This window comes from Entelurus aequoreus, linkage group LG04 (assembly GCF_033978785.1).
Source record: "Entelurus aequoreus isolate RoL-2023_Sb linkage group LG04, RoL_Eaeq_v1.1, whole genome shotgun sequence".
NCBI lineage: Eukaryota > Metazoa > Chordata > Actinopteri > Syngnathiformes > Syngnathidae > Entelurus > Entelurus aequoreus.
This window is the reverse complement of record NC_084734.1, coordinates 65151937-65173387: the sequence shown is the minus strand read 5'-3', so window position 1 is coordinate 65173387 and position 21451 is coordinate 65151937. Positions and strand designations below refer to the sequence as shown.

Below are 21451 nucleotides of genomic sequence, written 5' to 3'. Positions count from 1 at the left end.
GAGGTATAGTTTTGCTTTGTTTATAATTGAGAGACTTTTGGAGATTTTTGTTTTAATGTGTCTGACATGAGGTTTCCATGATAGTTTATCATCAATTATTACTCCCAAAAATGTATTCTCATTTACGATTTCAATTTGGGTACCATCAATACTTATTTTCTGTTCAGACGTTATGTTGCGATTTCCAAACATCACTATCTTAGTTTTATTTATATTCAAAGATAATTTATTTGCGTCCATCCATTTTTTTTTACTATGTTTAGTTCTGTGTTTACTGTATTTATGAGCTCATTATAGTCATCACTACTGTAGAATATATTTGTTAATGCGAGCGTGGTGTTAAAAACTGTTTTGGAAAGTGCACGCCAATGATAGTTAAGTTGACATGTGCTGCCATTAAAATCTATATTTGTTTTCCTTGGTAGAATTTGCAAGTGTATTTTTCTCTTGTATGACATGTTTTAAAAGGCATTTCCACCTATTGTGTTTGCTCCTGTTCTTACATTGCATTAGTAAATATGAGCTTGTGTCAAATTGAAGCGATCAAATCAAATTGGATTCTTTCACATCCTCAAACAGGTAATGCACTCATTTGCTATAATGTTAGATACACCTGCGATCAAATAATAATGCAATAAAAATTCCATAATTCCGTGTGGCTCATAGAGGATATCAAACAGACCGGAAGTACATTACAATATGGTTCTTAGGGCTGGAGGGCTAAATTGATGGAATAGTGTCAATGAATACAGTACCTCTGCCCTCAGCCTGATCCTCACTAACTGTAATGTTGTTATTAATGGTTTATTCAACACCTGACAATGGCGAAGTCTTGTGAAAATCGGAATTCATATTTTTTTTTTAAAGCCGCTAACTGTATGTCAGTGACTGTTGGGAAAACACAGCTAGTAATGGCCTAAGACTTCTGCAAGCTATCAATTATTTATCTTATCGAGTCATCTGTCAATTTGTTTGTTTAATTAATCGAGTCATCGGATAAACGCACTTTTAACCTCAATGCAAAAAAAATATAACAACAAAAACTTGTGTGCTCTTTTTCAGCGGCCCTGCGGAAACTATGTTTCTGCCGCTCCATTTTGTCCAGATTTGGTAAATTTTTATTAGTTACACTCATTAAAAGATTAATCAAATAGCATAGTATAAATCAATGCTTTTTTAATTGTATGAATCAATTTGTCATTGCAGCCCTTCTGCATGCTGTTAAATAATCCCGTCAAGGATAATAAACAATGCTTTTTCAGAGAGCTGTTGTGAAAAATAATGTTATTGTTAAACTAGAACAAAAGACACCCACATGTTGTACATTATGTGGTATTCATATGTAGTGTAAAGAGTTGGGCTTGAGTGTCTTTGTCTGCCATTGTGTTTTATTAAAATTGTATACTTATATTTATTGTATAGTTATTGTATATATATATTTCTTGAAATAATGAAAAACACATTTTCTTCAATATTTTCTACCATGTAAGATAAAGTTTGATTAAATAATAATTGATACTGATTGATGATCAATACTAATCTCCCCCATACTTTGAATTAAAAATTTAGTGAAACGCTTATTTTTAAAACAATACCTCTCAGTATCAATCAAAGCCAAGTATACTCTTAGAATGCTGTAGTTCTCATTCGATTTCAGGTACATGTGTACCTATTATTGTGTCCAATGAGTGTTTATTATTGTGCCAAGCCTCTGAGAATGTTTGCCAATCCCAGCTGTGTGAGCAGATTGCAAACCAGACAGGCAGCAGTGTAAGACTGCCAGGCCCAGCATTGCCCCTCTCTAGCACAGAGAAGACCTCTGTGCCCCAGAAGCTACTGCGCCCTCGTCCCCGGCCGGCATCAGCTGTATTGGATCTGCAGAGACCAAACCCAGACCAAGATCTCCTCAACCATTATAGTGAGTTTGGCTCACTATGCCGACGGAAGCACAGACCTAATCCCACCATGCAACACTCACCGGGGCTTAGATGGATGACTGCTCGTCCCAGGCCTTGCTCTGTCATTGAAACCAGTGTTTGTAGAGAGATGCAGTCCACGGAGCTGCATCACAGAGTAAGACGTCAAATTCATTATTTGTGCATATATTAACTACATTAGATAAGAATATTGAAAAATCTGCTTTTAGTGGGCCTGTACATACAGCTCTATACACATTATAATACGGTAAATATAGCAAACGTCCTGTATACTGGAGATGCTTCTGAAAATTTCAAACGGTGGTCTGAGTCCCACTTATCGTCGCCACCACCTTACTGATAAATATAGCACAAGGCCGTAATGAATCAAACACTACAGACGCTGAAGGGCAGCCCGTTACTAACCCAGTATTTATACACCGCTCACTGTTAGCTGCAACAATGCAAGCATGCTCTGCCCCATTTATAAATACAGGGCTATATTTCTGGATTCCGCTTTTTCACCGGCTCACATTCCCCGTCTTTTTCCTGTCTCTTTGTGGCCTCTTCTTTCCTCTCTGTTTTTTAGTATGTCCAATTCTCTGCCCTGTCACTACCATAAACTCTTACTTCTCATTGGCCTCACTCAAAGTAAGTTTGTTTGAACCTTAAAGGCTGGTTGCCTCTCACAGTTTTTCAGCAGGGACTACAACACTAACCAATACACCACATTTAGCAGATGAGAAATAGACTTGACTTGGCTTCACAGAAAAAGCAATAAGGCAGAGTTTTAGGTCAACAGGCTATTGTGCATGTGTCAACATACATATGCGCTGCATCATATATTTTATATATGAAATGTAGGATATGACCTACTGTAACTCTAACTGACTGAGTATATTCTAGGCCTTGTCTCGCCCTCCGGGGGTGTCTCCATCAGAGCCCCCACTGAGAGTTTCTCTGCAGCGGTGCCACTCCCTACCTCTGCCCCCCAGCACCCTCACTACCTTGGCTCTACTCCTGCCTCATTCGGGTATCACATCACACAACTGTGTTAAATTGAATTGCATTATTTGTTGCCAACTTACCTGTTTGCGCCTTTCCAACACATGTAGGTCAGTCATCATCAGTGCGCCTGCGATCTGGAGGGGGCAGCTGCAGAAGGAAGAGACTGCTACGACCTGGGTCAGAACCACTGCAAGTCAACATTGTAAGTGAAACACACCATTAAGCACATTGCTTTACTGTCTCTTTAACTGAGTGTTAAAGAAAAACAGCACTATAGAATGTGTGTTTGAGGTGAGGGGGTTCTAGTATGTATTACTAACATTAAACATTTCATCTTGAATCTACTGACTGATGAATGCAGGTTAATGCACTGTATGATCATTCTGATTTGTAAAAGAGCATCATGGATGTTTAGTGGGATGTTTCACTCATGATTTACACAGAAGGTTTATTTGTTCAGTATCACTGAAAAATCGGGATAGTTATCTTTCACATTTGAACCAATACAGTACCAATTCCTAGTGTGTGGAAATTGATATCGGTACTCAAAGGTACTTTGGTACTTTTTTGTGTTTTCATGTGTTAATAAATGTTAATTTCTTTAATAATGAAATCTCATGTTTTATTTAACTACTAACGGTAATTAGATACCGGTAATCCAAATTGTGCTGTCCAGTTGTTATATCTTGAATTGTTTATTTGTAAGTATTTTACCGTAGATTGTGCATGCAGTGTAAATTCCAAGATGTGCGATGGCAATGTTTAGGCTATGGTGTGTTTCCTAGCCAGGAAGTAGTCTTTGCAATTAGGCTGAATGCGCCAGGCTAGTCTTTTGTTGCACCCCACAAAGTGTTTATACTGTAAATGTTATTCTTTTTACATACCAGCTGTTTGATTGTAACATGCATCTTAGTTGTAGTTTTGATTACCAAATTTGGAGGTGTTTAAATGGACAAGTTAAATCGCTAATACTAATTAGTAGCATGCATTTGGTACAGCCAATGTAAATTAGCATCAAGGTAGTGCATTTGGAAAAGTGGGGCCTTGCTGTATGTAAATCAAAAAGGTGGGTGTTAAGGCCGCTCTGAAAAACAAAAACGTTCTACCAGCCCTGAGGTCCTTCGGCAAGCTGTTCCATAAACAGGGGCCATAATAGTGGAAAGAGGCCATCCCGTGATTTTTTGTCCTGACTTTTGGAATAATTAGGAGATGAGTGCCGGAGGTTCTCAGGGCCCGCAAAGGTTCATAGGGTAAAAGCAAATCTGAAAGATAAAAAGGGCCAATACCATAAAAACATTTATAAACCATAAGAAGAACTTTAAAATCGATCCTGAAACACACGGGGAGCCAATACAGAGATTTTAAAACTGGTGTAAAGTGAGCCCGCCTTCTGATCTTTGTCAGGACACATGCCGCTGAATTTTAGAAAAGTTGTAAAGGTGCAACAAAAGTATCGTAATATGTTACCATTTTATTTTTTGTATTTAATCTATATCCGGTAGTACCGACAGAATTTGGTTGGTAACGATAAAAGTACCTAATTTGGTACCGATCCTGACTGAAGAGTGCATGTTCTGGAAATTGTTGTGTTTAAAACCTTTTGTATATTGTACGATACAGTATTTTGCACTCAATGGGGACATTTTTCTTAAGGGATTACATTGATCATTTGATGCTAGCTACACTGAAATTATGTTCTCTCTTGGGTTTTCGCTCTGACATTTGAACATGAGTTTCTCCAAAACTGTGATACTCCTGCATTAATTTGGTCTTTAGTGAGTATAATAGTGTTTGCAAACCCTTGCACATTGTTGCCATGACACTGGCTGTCTCCTGTTCATTTTCTTGCTTCTATCTTTAGGTAGCCTTTTTAAGCGAGAGCTAAAAAGAGACTATGTGTGGGTGAGGGAGAGAATAGGGGGTGGAAGAGAAAAAGAGAGGCAACGAGACATGCTTCCATTTTAATGTGCACGTTTGTGTTGTAGCTTCCCCTAGAGTAGGGACATGCAGTTCTGCAAATGTATTTAAACAGTGAGACACTAATATGATTTTCCAAAAAAATTTTTACACATTTTACCTGACATAATGCAGAATATGTGGATAGTAGCTTCAACAAAGGATTTTAAGGTACACTGCAGTGTGTGTTACAGTTTCTATTTGGATGACTACTTCAGCCTGGAGGCCTCAGGCAAAAAGAAAGCATTCTCACTGCAGTGGATTAACTGCTAATGCTGACGCCTCTCTTCTTCATTTTATTTAAATGGATTTCTCCTCCAGTCACTGCCCCCTCTCCTTTCTTTTTCTCTCCTCTCTTTTGCTCATGTTTCTTCAGTTGAGGGGACAGTTTGCTGTGGTTTGGTACTGATGCTCTGATAGAATCTCCATTGCCAACTTGTCAGAAAGAGAGACTTATTAAGGTCTTAATGCAGATTAAAACTTAAATCGGAAATCTCACACGATTAAGTGTAAGACCAACCTGGGTATGTGTGGTCATAATCATATTATGCAACCATTTCTATTAATTATGAATGCATTAGTCAGCAGGCATGGGTTAGTTGGGGTGAAGAGTAGTCCAGTCATGGGAAGTGTTACTTGTGCATGCAATTTTTGACGCATGTGCCTCATTCTTTTTATTTTCCTATTTTAATGATGTTAGATCTGTGTTGTTTTTGTTGTTGGTGACAAGTGTTGTAAATTAGCTTTGGCTACAAACACTATGATGCATACATTGGATGCCTGTTTCAGATATCTATGTTTCTGTATCTGTCCCTATTTCAAATAAACCGAAATAATATGGTAATTTACTAATTCCTTTTTTTTTTTTTTTTTTTTTAATGTCCTGCCCAGCTTCTTCTTCAGTAATTTACTAATTCCTGTACTTAAATTATGGAGTTACAGCCTTAATTATACACGATCGTAATAATGTATGTGTTATATACATTGATTATATGAGTCATTTTATTGACAACGTTCAGATGACTAAATTGGTTGTGTTGTCTTTGGCAAATATTCAATAAATGTATATTCTTGAAGAATAGGATATCCTCTGTTCCACTGCAAGCATCTACACTGTGAGCCGCAGGTGACCTAAAATCCATCATTGGTGTTCATTCAGCACCACTACGCTGGCAAGGTGCAAGTTTACTGTGGAAACTAAAAAAATTACAATATTAGGCAAAGGTTTGTTTATTCCTGCAATTAGATTTACAATGTAAAACTAAGATATGGTATAGGCTAATAACAAGCAAATCAGGATATTTCAAGTCTTCTTTATATATCATTTTGATAATTGTGGCTTACATTCTATGAAAACCTTAAATTGAAATCAAAATATTAGTTTTTTTTAATACTGTAAGGCTGGGTAATTAGGAGTATAACAAATACAAGCTTGACATATCTCACTTTGCATGTAATGAGTTTATATCACATATCCGTTTCACATTTATTGCTGGCATGAATGAACTTTTGCCTGATTATTCTATTTTTTTTTGTTTCACCTGTATATGCACTGTGACTTCCTCCAGCCACCAGCTGTAACAGTTCTGATAAAGTGCTACTTATGGAATCTAAGCTGGTGGTTGTGACACAGCTTCCTGGGGCTGTTTCTCCTACCAAATGGGTTTGTGCTTGTCAGGTGTGTTCATGTGGGTTATTGTTGGTGCATGCATAAGTGGTAATGGTGTGTAAATGTGTGCATGTGTGTGTGCGTGTACGTGTGTGTGTGTGTGCAAGTGTGTTTGGGACACACAGAAGCTCTGGGCCTTTTTCTTATGTAACTGTTGAGAGAGTTTCCTTTGCTCCCTATAAAAGCTATTCTCGCTTTTATTTAATATGGCTGCATGTTCCCAGGGACTGTGTGGTAACTCTCTGATCTGACTCACTGAAATAGCCAGCTTTACTGTAACTCTTGTTGTAATTATTTGCTATACCTTTTCAGATTGTCTATGTCTCTGTCTATGTCCCTAGTTTTGTGTTTATGCTTTGTTGAAGCACGTACTGTATTTTGTATTTCCACAGGGCTATGTTGATGTCATATTAGGACATTTAGGACATGTTAGTATGGATGGTTTGATGAATGCGTTATGTAATAATTTTCTTTTGAGACAGCTTTAAGCTAGGCATTCTTGTCCAACATTAACTGTATTGCAGGAATTTTAATGATTCTACAGATAACCCCATTGCTGTACCGATACTCCATAGATACTGGCATATACAGTGGTCCCTCGCTACATCGCACTTCAAATATTGTGACGTTATTACATTGCAGATTTTTTACAGCACAGTCTACATGTTTTTGGCCTAAATTAAGTGTTACATTAAGTTTTGTTTATGTATTATGTATATTTTAGTGCAGTATTTGTCGTATTTGTTATTATTATGCTTTGGCAATCAATAACGATATCTATTAAGCCGGACACCCTTTTCCATGTAAAGGGCGAATACTGCTAACACCATGGGGCTAACAATAAGGGGCTAAACATGGCGCTATCTTCAGCATGTCAATCTCAAGTTGATCAAATTTTGACAGAACAAATATTTTATATACTTCATTTTTAACACCTGGCTCATCAATAACACATCTCTACATTGGTGAGACTTTGACCAGAGTAATGTCAAAAGACTACAGCAGGATGTAGCATTGGAGTCAGTGCAGCATTTCAGGCTAACAGACAGCAGCAGCTTTATTATTGTCCATTCTTAACATGTACAAGACACATAAGAACTGAAATTTCATTTTCGGCACAATCCCACTAAGAGCAGACATACGTTACAGGGGGACAAGACGGGACCACCAACGGATCAGCCACTTACAGCGCTCCTTAAAAAGGTGGGAAAAAGGTGACATTGGGGAAAGGGGGAAGAGTAAAAAAAAATATCAGTCTAAGGCTGGACCCTCAGGAGGGGTCCAGACTGACTTATAACAAGACTGCTTGCTATAAGCTATCAGCACCTGTCCGACCAAAGTAGAGATTAACTCTTTTATTGCACTTCATCTTCGACATCAATAATATAGCTTTGTCTTGAGCGATAACGCATGGAATACTAACATTGCAGCTAACGATGAAAGCTGTGACTGTCAAGTTGACCCAAGTTTTTGCAGAACAACTTGCACCTGTGTTTCAGCACATGGCAGCCCAGTTTGACTTCAGAGGAATTACCCAGAATGTGACAAAATAATTAAGGACTGGACTCATTTTTTTCAATCAGGAGGCCACAATCCTTATCTACCCCTGGTTTCAACATTGTAAGAACAGTTTGTGGAAGGGCCTTTTCTGTTCCAGCATGACTGATCCAGTGCACAAAGCAAGGTCCATAAGAACATGTTTTTACTTCAACACAATTAAAACACCTTTGGGATGAATGAGAGTAGGCATTGTGAGCCAGGCTCAGTAACCACTGACCTTACATGTTTTACATGCATTAATGAATGACAATTCAAATTACTTATTCCTATGTATGGTTAAAAGCTTTCCAAGAAGAGGGGTGTAATGGTGACAAGTGTGTTTCTTGTGCTGTATTCCCTCACGTAATTGTTACTACAAAAAAATAATACTAATGATAAAGAGGAGTTTGTGACACATGTCATGTTAAGTGGATATGCAAAATACATTAATAATATTTTCAGCTGGAAACTTGTCATTTTATTGACCGTGCACAAAGTATTTGATACTTGACGTTTTGGATGCTGCCTCAGCTTTCTCTCTGGTCACCCTCAGGCCAAACCCCTACACACTGGAACTTCAATAACCTTACTGACACCTGCCTTACTTGCCAAATGAACTCAAACCATGAAGTAAGCTAATTGCAGAATGCAATTAGCAGTTAATACAAAATAATTATGACTGATAAATGTTTTTAACATAACTAAATCCTTCTATAATTAAAAGTATTTTGTCTCATTTTGCTTTGAAATATTTGCTATTGCTCAGCTAGCTCAGGGTGCCAAACAGTGTGACAAAAATGCTGATCTGTGCACATGTGGAGCACTTGCACTACACCAGGGGTCGGCAACCCGTGGCTCCGGAGCCGCATGCGGCTCTTTGACCACTCTGATGCAGCTCAGCTGCATACTTGCCGATCCTCCCGGTTTTCCCAGGAGACTTACAGATCCCAGTGCATCTCCCGGGGCAAATATTCTCCAATTTTCACTTTCTCCCAGAAATCTCCCGGGGCAAATATTCTCCAATTTTCACTTTGACAACTAATTTAAGGGAGTGCCCTAATGGCACTGCAGTTATTGTCCTCTATAGCCTGTACAAACAGCGTGCCATTCCGGCCACATGTTGTATGTAGCTTATACTTGCACACGTTGGAGCAAGGCATACTTGCTGTACCTTACACTGACGGTGGACGTATAAAACAACTTTAACACTGTTATGTTACAAATATGCGCCACACTGTGAACCCACACCAAAAAAGAATGACAAACACATTTCTGGAGAACATCCGCACCGTAACACAACATAAACACAACACAACAAATACCCAGAATCCCATGCAGCCCTAACCCCCCACACATCAAACCCCACCCCCCTCCGTGCGTCGGTTGAGGTGGGCGGGGTTTGGTGGTAGCGGGGGTATATAATGTGGACCGGAAGAGTTAGGGCTGCATGGGATTCTGGGTATTTGTTTTGTTGTGTTTATGTTGTGGTACAGTGCGGATGTTCTCCAGAAATGTGTTTGTCATTCTTTTTTGGTGTGGGTTCACAGTGTGGCGCATATTTGTAACGTAAGAGTGTTAAAGTTGTTTTATACGGTCACCGTCAGTGTAAGCTGTGTGGCTGTTGAACAAGTATGCCTTGCTGTCACTTACGTGTGCAAGCAGAAGCTGCATTCAACATGTGGCCGAACAGGTACGCTGTTAGAGCAGGCTGTAGAGGGCGCTAAAAGCAGTGCCATTACCCACTGACATTCGGGAGTCTCCCGGAAAAATTGGGAGGGTTGGCAAGTATGACGCTATTTAGCGCCATTCATTTAAAACTCGCGGGCTGCCCTAATATTAAATGTTCATATCAAGGTGCGGGCCGGGGCGTGTGTCTGAGACCCCTGGTTAAAACATAGCACAAAGCAAAAAAAGCTTTGTATGCAGTGTTATTTCATTTTAAATTTTCAAAAGAGTTTTGTGGCTCCCATTGTTTTCTTTAATTTGTGAAACTTGTCAAAATGGCTCTTTGAGTGGTAAAGGTTGCCGACCCCTGCACTACACAGAAAATAAATGTATTTGAAAGTTTTCATCATCACCAAAGAGTTTTGGCTATTTTTCATTGCTTTGTTTGTTGATCTGATGACTGCTGGCATCCCCGCTGTCTAAAGCAATGTATGTTTGTTTAATAAAAGCATAAACAAATATACAATGCAAATGCATGTAATTCCTGCAGTGATCCCATTAAGGAATGATGTTTTCCGCCATGACAGTATCTTATATATTATTCAAATCTTCCACTCAATTAAATAGGGGCTATAATTGTGACAACATCTCATGTAACAGACAAGCTGCTTGGACTTATCATAAGTGGTAGGGTAACTGTTGGTAGTCAACTGCTCTAGGGAGGTTTGCTATAGAAAGTATTTCATTGGCTTCCTAAAAACTGCTCAAACAGACTTATGCAGATTTTATTAGATAAACACAAAATGCAAACATTCATGTGGACTTTAAGCTAACATTACTTTAAAAATACACAGTACATGTGTAAAGACAGGATGGTTGAGAGAACACATTTAAACAGTATATTCAGATTTGGGTACATTTTGGCTTTATTTACGTTTCAATTAATTATGCACATTATTTTAAGTAGCGTCCCTCTCCTAAAATTAATGATAAAATATAATTGTCTGCAAGGTGTTCTGGTAATTAGAGTGTGTCATGTAGGCCTCAGTAAAAGGTGGGGTGAATTTTCCTGGCAGTTGACACTTCCTGTGTACATTATTTTGTTGTACTTTCTGTCTCTGACCTCCCAGGCTCCCTGCTACACCACATGCAACGTCATAGAAAGCTCTCCATCACATACACGTATTATGCAACCACTTCACTCTGCCTCCCCCTTCTTGTCCTGAGTTCAGAGCGCCACATCCTGCCCACAATCACTTGCATCTCTTCTAGTTCCTTTTCTCATGTTAACTTATTCTAAACTCCTTAATGTTTATTTTTCACTAACTCACCTCACTGGCTTTCTCCCCATGTGGTCCTCCCCCCAGGTATTTGAGAGCACCGGCTTCTATGTGATGTGTGGGAGTGCGAAAATGATATGACATATTTATTTATTTAGCGTTATTATTATTTTGTCATACAAAAAATAGTCTGCTAAGTTTCTGATATGTCATTTTACCCAATACTAATGAATTAACCCTTTATTAGGGTAGGGAGCCCAAAATAGATGTTGCTTATGCCTCATGAAACTGCGTCATTTCTTATGTGAAAAATAAAAATAACGATAGTGAATTGCCCTGTAAAGAATTAAGGTAATACTGTAATATCATTGCACACCAGTATTTTTGACAACAGTAAAGCTGTGAAATTAATTTACCAATGAGAACAGATGCAAACACCTATTGTGAGAAAACTGTTCATTGCCCACCACAACATAATGTCAGATAAAAGAGGACCTCATAGATGTTTTAAAAGGGGTGATCTTTACTGCTGTGAAGTACTTTCTGCAAAATTCTAACACACGTTGCATGCAAAAACTCAGCCAGGTTTCCAATGTTCATGGCCTCAGGTGGCTGACATGCTCTAATGAGTTGTGACACTAGTAAACATACTCATAACTGGCGTAGTGCTAGTGCAATAGTGCAGCGCACGCCTGCACAAATCAGAGCTTGAAATAGGTCATGCTTTTTTTTTTGCCTCAAATGCCTACTGCCTGGGTTTTTGATAACACAAACACACATTGTATATGAAACAAAATGATACTAACATACTGGGAGCATAATATATTCTGAATGTTACCTTTGTAAAATAAGGAGTCAATGATGATGAATTTGATTTATAGCGCTATTTTTTAGTTACTCAAAGCGTGTGACACTGAGAACCTGTCATTCATTGACACCACGGTCAAACTTTGATGGTGGTAAGCTACATTTGTAGCCACAGCTGCCATAGAGTAGACTGATGGAAATGTGGCTACCAATTTGCCTACAGCAACTCGGACCACCACTAAACATTCATTCAAAATCATACACTAGTGGAGTTAAAAATATTTGACCGGGGGCCGGTGTGTGTGTGTATATATATATATATATATATATATATATATATATATATATATATATATATATATATATATATATATATATATATATATATATATATATATATATATATATATATATGTAAAGTGTTGGGTTGTGCTTTTTTGTATGATTTGGTGATGCTTCTGTCCAGTAAAGTGTTATGTTCTTGTATGTTCATTCTGTAGAAATTTGTGGTTTTATCGGCAGCTGTCATGGTGCACGTATTGGAGTGTTGTGTTGGGTTTCGATTGACGCCAACAAGCAAACCGTCAACTTCCTCGACGTCACTTTCAACCTGAGGAATAACAGCTACCAACCATTCACGAAACCCAACACAACACTCCAATACGTGCACCATGACAGCAACCACCCACCCACCACCACGAAAAGGATACCTACCAGAATTAATAAAAGACTATCGATGCTGTCATCTAGCAAAGCTGAATTCGACAAAGCAACCCCCCCCCCCCCCCCCCCCGTACCAAAAAGCACTTGATGAATGCGGATACAACTTCACCCTCACCTACGAACCCACGCCAGGAAACCAACCAAAAAGGAGCAGAAAACGAAACAACATTATCTGGTACAACCCCCCATACAGCAAAAACGTCTCAACTAATATTGGCCACAAATTCCTCACCCTGATCGACAAACACTTCCCCAAAGGCAACACCCTAAGAAAAGTATTCAACAAGAACAACATTAAATTGAGCTACAGCTGCATGAACAACATGCGACAAATCATTTCAAACCACAATAAAGCAATTGAAAAGGAGCCGCCCACCACCAGGCAGAACGACTCCAAAACCGACAAAGGCTGTAACTGCCGCAAGAAACCTGATTGCCCTCTCAACGGGGGGTGCTTACAACCATCAGTCGTTTACCAAGCAAAGGTAACACGCAAGGACATTAACACATCCGACACATATGTAGGATTAACTGAGGGAGAATTCAAAACCAGATGGAACAATCACAAGGCTTCTTTCAGATGCAAAAGACTCCGGAACACTACAGAACTCAGCAAACACATTTGGAATCTCAAAGACAATAATGTTGAATACTCAATAACATGACAAATTCTTGCATCCAGCACACCTTACAGCAGTGGTAACAAAAGATGCAACTTATGCTTAAAAGAGAAACTGTTCATCATATACCGTCCAGACTTGTCATCCCTCAACAAGCGCAGCGAAATTGTATCAGCATGCCGTCACAGAAGGAAACACCTCCTAGGTAACACATGAGTCAATCACCACGCCCCCACGCCTGCCTGTACCCACCCGCTCTGTGCCCTATATAAACCATGGTATGTGAATGCTTCCATTAAAATCTCCTGAGGATTGAGGAAAACCCCTCATGAAACAGGCCTGTAGAGATGAAATAGTCTTGTGATTTTTCCCACACATATATATATATGTATATGTATGTATATATATATATATATATATATATATATATATATATATATATATATATATATATATATATATATATATATATATATATATATATATATATATATATATATATATATGCACACAGTATATATTTCTTTTTCAGGCATTCTGTGGCATAAAGTGCCGGGAGGAAGGAGAAAATCAGTGTGGTTGCTGTGGGAATGGGAAGGGAACAAAAGAACTGGAGCAGACTGAAGTGAAAATGGGTGTGGTGCACATTGACACCATAGGCCAATTGCCCTCGAACCACGAACAGTTTTGATGGCGCTGAATTTCTTACTCACAGTATAACATTCTAAAAATGTTTGTGGTGTCAGTACGGACTGACTCAAGATAAAATCCAAGGCTAGAATTATGGATAATCTAACCCATTTTAGGCCACTTATTGAAATAGTTCAAAATGTCAAGCCTGGTCAAAAAAAAAAACATTTTGTAGTTTTCGGCCTTTGTGAACCAACTTTGAACATGCATTGCTGTCAACCAGATATCATGCACTGCAGCTAATGGCTGTTAAAATTGAAGATGGAGCAGTGAATATGCCAGTACCTGCCATTGCATCCACAGTGGTCTAAACGTTTTGTTAGTAATGAATTTGTCAATAGTGTAATTTGTATTTTTTTTTTAACTGTATGACCTGTAACCACCCTAGAGCAGGGGACATGCAGGGTTCAGTTTTTACATCAGGCCAAATATTGTTTCTTTCTTAATAGAGGGCTACAGATCGCACACCATGAAATGAAAGCAGTTAAGTCCTTATATTGCTTTCAGTCTTGGAAATGTTGGTAGTGATGGATAATACTAATATCATTTATAGGCATATATTTCTCTGAGATATATAATGTGAACTAGTGATTCCCAGTAGCAATATAATTACTACAATGAATCTTTGGTGGCAAACACTGATGTTTGCTCCATGCTTGTGTCTGTGTAATTCATTGGAAATATGTTGAGTGCAGTCAAGATCCCGAAAGACCAGCATAATGCCTCTGTTCTTTGAAGATGACATGAACCATAGTCACCATCATGTACAGTATTTTTTTGAGGAGCCTATGTGCACCACAGTTGTGCCTTAATTAGAGAAGGTGGCCTACCCATGTGGTGTATGAGCAACTGCTAATTATGAAACAGTTCAGAGTCATACCATTTAAAGTGAGACAGTAAACGAGACACATTTACATTTGTGTTCCTTAATCATTTGAACTGCCTATGTGTCTCTTTTAAACTTACTGATGCATGGGATTTTTAACCAATAGGATTTCTTCAAATTAGGCCAATTCTTTATTGATGACCATGTTAACTTGGTAAGCAATGGACCTCATTGTTGAACAATCAGTCAGACACATAAAGAGTTTTGATTATATAGGACAGACCAATGAATGTGACATGCTACTACCCCTATCATGTATTGACATGTCTGATTTGGTTCAAAGCCGGACTCTCTCTGAATCACTGTACATTTTAGCTTTTGTAGGTGCAAAGACACACATGACAATGGATATTGTGTATGTGTATGACAGCAATTTAATATACAGCCCCACATCAGCAGCCATTGTTTATGAAATAACTTATTGATTGTCCTTTGCAAGTTCTCATATATTAAAACAACCTTTATAAAATAAATGGTCATAGTTCATCAAGAATGGAAATGTGTCTGAACAAGGTCAGGGTTGGGGTTTTGTGCATGTAGTTTAGTTGAAATGTTTTGTCATATGAAGTATTGTGAGGATTTGTGCTGTTATCACAAACTAGCTCTTTTCTGTATATGTATGAGTAAATTAGCATTGGTGATTTAGACTTTCAGATGTGACCTTTGTTGTCTAAATGTCAGGGAGATTGGAAAGTGAGCCCACAGTGGAAGGGCACACTTATGTAATATGCTCCCTCTGCCTCTCACACACATGCACACATAAACACAGAGCAGGGAAAAAAGCTTGTTTGAGAACGGCTGTCATATCTCAGCTGTGATGCCACATACAGCTCTTTGCAATTCACTGAAAGCCTCACTTTCATGAGCCCTCGCTTTTATCTGAATGTATATGCAGAAAGTGCCGTAGAAATTATTTATGGGTTTAAATATAGTGATGCACTTCTTTTGGTGTTATTCTTTCAAACATACTCTTAGATCTTTCATGAAGATTGTTTTAGAAAGAAAGTTGTATTAAGTGGTTGATTGGGGAACTGGTTTTGGAGTGTTGGGACTACTGAACTAATCTAAATCCATTATATGAAATTATTCCCACAATGAGAGGCGTAAATACCGGGACAAGGCCGGGATCTGCTCTTGTAAATTTAATGCCCAGTGGTAGCCTGGTGATTTCTGTGCACCCATCTGGTAGATATCAGTTATTGTTTCCATTATTGTATACATGAACCGAGGATTTACCTATGGTTTACAGTGGTCCACCACAGATTCAAAGTTTTATTTGTACCAATTTAACGTTTTGTGTGTATGAAACTGCATCTCCAGCGTTCTATACCTATCTTCATATAACCTGGTCTAATTGCCAGTTAATTACAGGGCACATTGTTTTCAGGAATTATAATACATGTCACTTAGTGATTTTTTGGGGCAAATTACACATGACAAAAAGAAAAACATTTTACATTTTTAATTGGATTAATCACATTTTCTTGTCTCTTTTAATCATGATTAATCACTATTTCAACTATGTCTGAAATAGTCAATGTATCGTATCAACATAAAGATAAATACGACACAATACTCTATATTGAACAGCAACGAAGCAACAACGCTTGGTAATATCCTGTACGGAGCAACCCGTCTTTATTGACCGTGATCTTGTGAGTGTCTGTGAATTTTTGTGTGTTTGTGTATGTTTGCGTGTGTTTTTGTGAAAGTGTTTGTGTCCGTGTGTGTACGTGTGCGTGACTTCCCGTTCCACCATTGCGAAAGTCAAGCTTGTCACGACGTAATGAATGTTCAATCAGCGTTGTGTCTCTTCCCCCTAACAGAGGCTGGAAGTGCAGCACAGAAGATTAAAATAAAGACATGTGACTAACACTAGCATAGAAGTTGAAACGCAACATTTATAAAGAGCAGCGACTTTAGTGACAGACGTTAGTTTCACTGACTGATGCACTCACCAGTAATTCTGCCCTGAAGCGGACTTGCAGGCACTCATAGAACATCTATTTGAGTGTATTGGTCCCGACTGGGAGAATCAACACACCCAAATTTTAACCAAAAAAGGCATTTTTTATCTAAATATTTGAAAATCAAATTTTTGTTTGTGACTGCAAAGACTCCACTCTTCTGATATAACATGTACTAAAACAACTCTGCAGACAGACACTTTATTTTTTTTGTTTGCACTTTAATGTATTTTCATTCAATATAAGATACAGAATTTGAGTCAGTCTGGGTCATCGCTTGTTGTTTGCCAAAGCACTGGTGAGAAGCACTGATGTTCACATGTAATAAAATAATACAAATAATAATTTACCATTTGAAAGTGTTGTTTAGTAAATGTTAACTTGAAATAAAAGTCTTATAGTATTCTCTACACCATTATATTGTGTTTACTGCAGAATGTTATTGATGGCAAGCAAAAAAAAAAAGCTCACTTTGAGAGAAAAAAAGGTTTACTTCCACAAAACGTTCCAAAAAAGAAGCAAAACCGTGGCTGTAAAACCAGGTACAAACCGTAGCGTGGCTTACCTATACCGTTGCACCTCTAGTAAACACAATTATAGTATTGAAAAAAATGACAGTTGTCAGTTGTTCGCATATATTACCTCAGTCAAACATGGTGGAAATGTTTGTTACAAGATACTGCAGTCGTAAACAGTAGGGATGCTGTGTTCGGTATAATCCTGCATGCGACAATCTGCTATTATCAAAAAAAATCTGGATAATAATCGAGATTGGATGACATGAAAAAAAATAATCGTAATCATTTGTTTTGCCATATCACTCAGCCATGACTCAATGGCACCAATTGTTGGTACTTTTGTGTGTTAATAAATGTTAATTATTTATAATAAAATCAAATGTTCAATGTAACGTATTAAAATGAGTGGATTGTGATAACTGCGCTGTCCAATTCTTATATCTTGTTTTCTTATTAAATTTCTGACACTTTTTTTCCAACTGTATTACAGTCTGCATGTAGTTGCAATGCCAAGGCGTTGGAAGACAGTAGTGAATAGGCTATGGTGTGTTGCCTAGCTAGGAAGTAGTCAAATGTTGAGCCCCACTAATCAATCGATCAATAGAGGTTTACTTATATAACCCTTAATCACAAATGTCTCAAAGAGCTGCACTAACCACAACCACATCAGGGCAAAAAAAACTCAACACAATGGGAACAACAAGAAACCCTGGAAGAGACCGCAGATGTCGTTGATGCTACTGTATTAAACAAATATTTAGTTAGCTTCAATGGCGTCGTTAGCAACAGCATTGTTAACCTCCGCCAGGCTGAAAAGCATTAACCGTGTATTTACATGTCCCTGGTTTAATAGTATTGTTGATCTTCTGTCTATCCTTCCAGTCAGGGATTTATTTATTTTGTTTCTATATGCAGTTAAGCACGATGCTATCACGTTAGCTCCGTAGCTAAAGTGTTTCGTCGATGTATTGTCGTGGAGATAAAAGTCACTGTGAATGTCCATTTCGCGTTCTCGACTCTCATTTTCAAGAGGATATAGTATCCGAGGTGATCCACAATAGAAAAAGGAGAGAGTGTGGAATCCAATGAGCCAGCTTGTACCTAAGTTACGGTCGGAGCGAAAAAAGATATGTCTTGCACTGCATTCTAGTACTTCACTCGAACGTTCCTCATCCACGAATCTTTCATCCTCGCTCAAATTAATGGGGTAATCGTCGCTTTCTCGGTCCGAATCGCTCTAGCTGCGTTGAAAACAATAGGCAAATGTGAGGAGCCTTTCAATTGACTACGTCACGCTACTTCCGGTAGGGGCAAGGCTTTTTTCATCAGATACCAAAAGTTGCAATCTTTATCGTCGTTGTTCTCTACTAAATCCTTTCAGCAAAAATATGGCAATATCGCGAAATGATCAAGTATGACACATAGAATGGATCTGCTATCCCCGTTTAAATAAAAAAAAATCATTTCAGTAGGCCTTTAAAATCCCACATAATAATTATATCATCTGTGTGCGTCACTAGATCAGCAACAAACTCTTGACAATTTGCTGATAAAGTCCGAATAAGGCCCAGGGGGAGATATATAACAGCCAGATGGAGAGGTAGCGGTGTGACAGACCTCATAGTAAGCACTTTATATGATATATATGTATTACTTAGGTTAGGGCTAAGGTTAAGGTTTTCATTAGATATTAGTGAGACCCTTCCACTCTTTTTAAGCGGACGGGCAATATGTGCACACGTATAGTTAGGAGGAGATGCCTCGTTAAGCAAAAAACAAATCATCTGTTTTTTGCCAAGTCTCACTGAGACCAATGCCATTAAGATTGTTGTCTCTAATTACCTCATTCACTAATAACGCTTTGGGAGACAATGATCTGATGTTTAAAAAGCCCATAGTTTAGGTAGTGGGCTGTTTTGAGGCATTTTTGTTTATGGTATCCGTAGTACTGATATTAATAACGTTTCGCGAAGCGCGCCTTAAATAATTTAGATCACACCTTGGAATTGAGCTGTCACCTTATCGGGGTAGAGGAGTTTGCATGTCTACCTCTGGCACAGTCGCTACAGAAAAAAACATAATGTATTATGTATTATTCTACGAGAAATGCTATGTGTGCAGGAATTATCCAGCCTGGCGCTGGTTAGTTGTATTTTAACTGACTCCTCACCCTGGCTTACAGGCACTGTCAATGCCTGTGTCTGAGCTATCTCTAGTGTAGTTAGGCAAGTGTGACTCAAACAGTAATCTATATTTATTTTTATTTCTTTTAAATTAATTAGTCCAACAAAATAATACATTAACACAATAATAATCCAATTTCAAACCAAACCCGGCCCAGCAACATTCAGAATAGCAATCAACAGAGTAATTGAGAGAACACACAAACATGACACAAAGCAAATAAAAGTAGTCAAACAAAAATGAATATCAACAACATTATCAATATTAATGAGAATTCTAACATAACCGATTAAAAATTCCTCATTTACATTTTAGTGTTGTTTATTGAGTATGTCATAGTCAGTTCTATATCATACATGTAGTACATAATATACATACATATCTCCAGAGAACAGGCTTGTGCTCAATAGCAATATTATTATTCAACAAAAAAAGGAAAGAAAATTAAATTAAGAAAATTAAATTAAATTAAATATATCTCAAAAGGGTAATGGGAAGAAGTATAAACGATTTCAATCCCCCCCTACATTATCATCACAGCCATTAGAAAGAGTGATTGCGCCTGCACGGTTAAGGTGAAGGTTGTCCCTCCTCAGCAAGCCCGGTTTGCCCCAGAAAAAGGACCAATTATCAAAAAATGTTAGTTCCTGTTCTCTACAAAATATAGCCAGCCACCTCTCATCGTTGCCTCTCGCAGGCAGGGGACTTGAGACAAGTACTCGATGCCGAGACATCTTTCTAGCGAGATTACAAGTCCTAGCTATGTTCCTCTTTGTAATCTCTGACTGTCTCATCCTAGTGTCACACAAACACAAATTGTTTGTACTGTATGTATTGTACTTATTACACAATTGATGTTTGATTGTAATGTGCATCTCAGATGTAGTTTTCATTAATAAATTTGGAGGTGGTAAAATCACCATGTAAATTTGCTAATGCTAATCAAAAGTATGTATATGGCAAAGCCAATGTGAATTAGCATCAATCTAGCACATTTAAGAAAAGTGAAGCCTTACTTTATATGTGAGCATTTTTACTATGAGGCATACTTGCTGTTGGCATGGGAAATTGCAACATTACCTCGAGGCAGTTTGGCCGAGTCCCCTCTGAGTGCTGCTTGAGTTATTGTTTCCTCACCAAGTCTCTGAACCGGTTTATAGTCTGCAAGCGGACGTGACGTCACAAGCAACAAAAGTATTGAAATGTAGCACCGTTTGATTTTCCATTAATCGATACCTGGTAGTACTGACTATCGGTGCCTATAAAAGCACCAAATTGGGTACCCATATCTTCTCGTATTTATATTTGTTGGCCAAACCGATGCACCTAACCACATGGTGTAGCTGGAGAACAACAAAGCTTGTTTATGAGACTTCATCTTCATTGGCTGCTGTATGTTTTATATTGACATTATTTGTGTTTTATTTATGTCATAAAGTATAGATGTATACGAACAGTTGTACATTTCTGCTCAAAATATTTACATAATTTTACGGTTTCCAATACAGTATGTTACACCCCCCTGCCCCCAAAGTTAAACGTATTCTATCCTGTTTAGAGCATACCGTCCCATATCAATGATTGGAATGTATCCATGTTGCACTTGACAACAAGTCGAATCATTGATGTTTAGTGCACATCTCACTTTTTCATTGCAAAAATGACTTGTTTTAGTGCCTATAGCAGGGGTCCCCAAACTTTTTGACTCCGGGGCCGCATTGGGGTAAAACAATTTGGCTGGGGGCCGCGCTATATATATATATATATATATATATATATATATATATATATATATATATATATATATATATATATATATATATATATATATATATATATATATATATATATACATATGTGTATATGTATATATATATATATATATATACATATGTGTATATGTATATATATGTATATATATATATATATATATATATATATATATATATATATATATATATATATATATATATATATATATATATATATATATATATATATATATATATATATACATATGTGT

General features: G+C 37.8%; 1 protein-coding gene across 11 annotated transcripts in view; it reads left to right on the top strand.

Annotated features, from left to right (window-relative positions):
- LOC133648940 (rho guanine nucleotide exchange factor 9) overlaps positions 1-21451 on the top strand; it is a 93786-nt gene that overhangs the window by 17855 nt on the left and 54480 nt on the right. For 6 of the 11 annotated variants that reach the window (XR_009825950.1, XM_062045503.1, XM_062045502.1 and 3 more), the window contains 3 exons: positions 1735-2073; positions 2823-2949; positions 3032-3126. The exons of 3 other annotated variants lie outside the window; for them this stretch is intronic. Coding sequence is in view for 6 of the 8 variants with exons in the window: in XM_062045503.1 (XP_061901487.1) it covers positions 1735-2073; positions 2823-2949; positions 3032-3126 (561 nt within the window). In the remaining 2 variants the exon portion in view is untranslated. Of the gene's footprint in view, positions 1-1734; positions 2074-2822; positions 2950-3031; positions 3127-21451 lie in introns of those variants that run through there. 2 more of the 11 variants (XM_062045514.1, XM_062045507.1) reach the window with 2 other exon arrangements.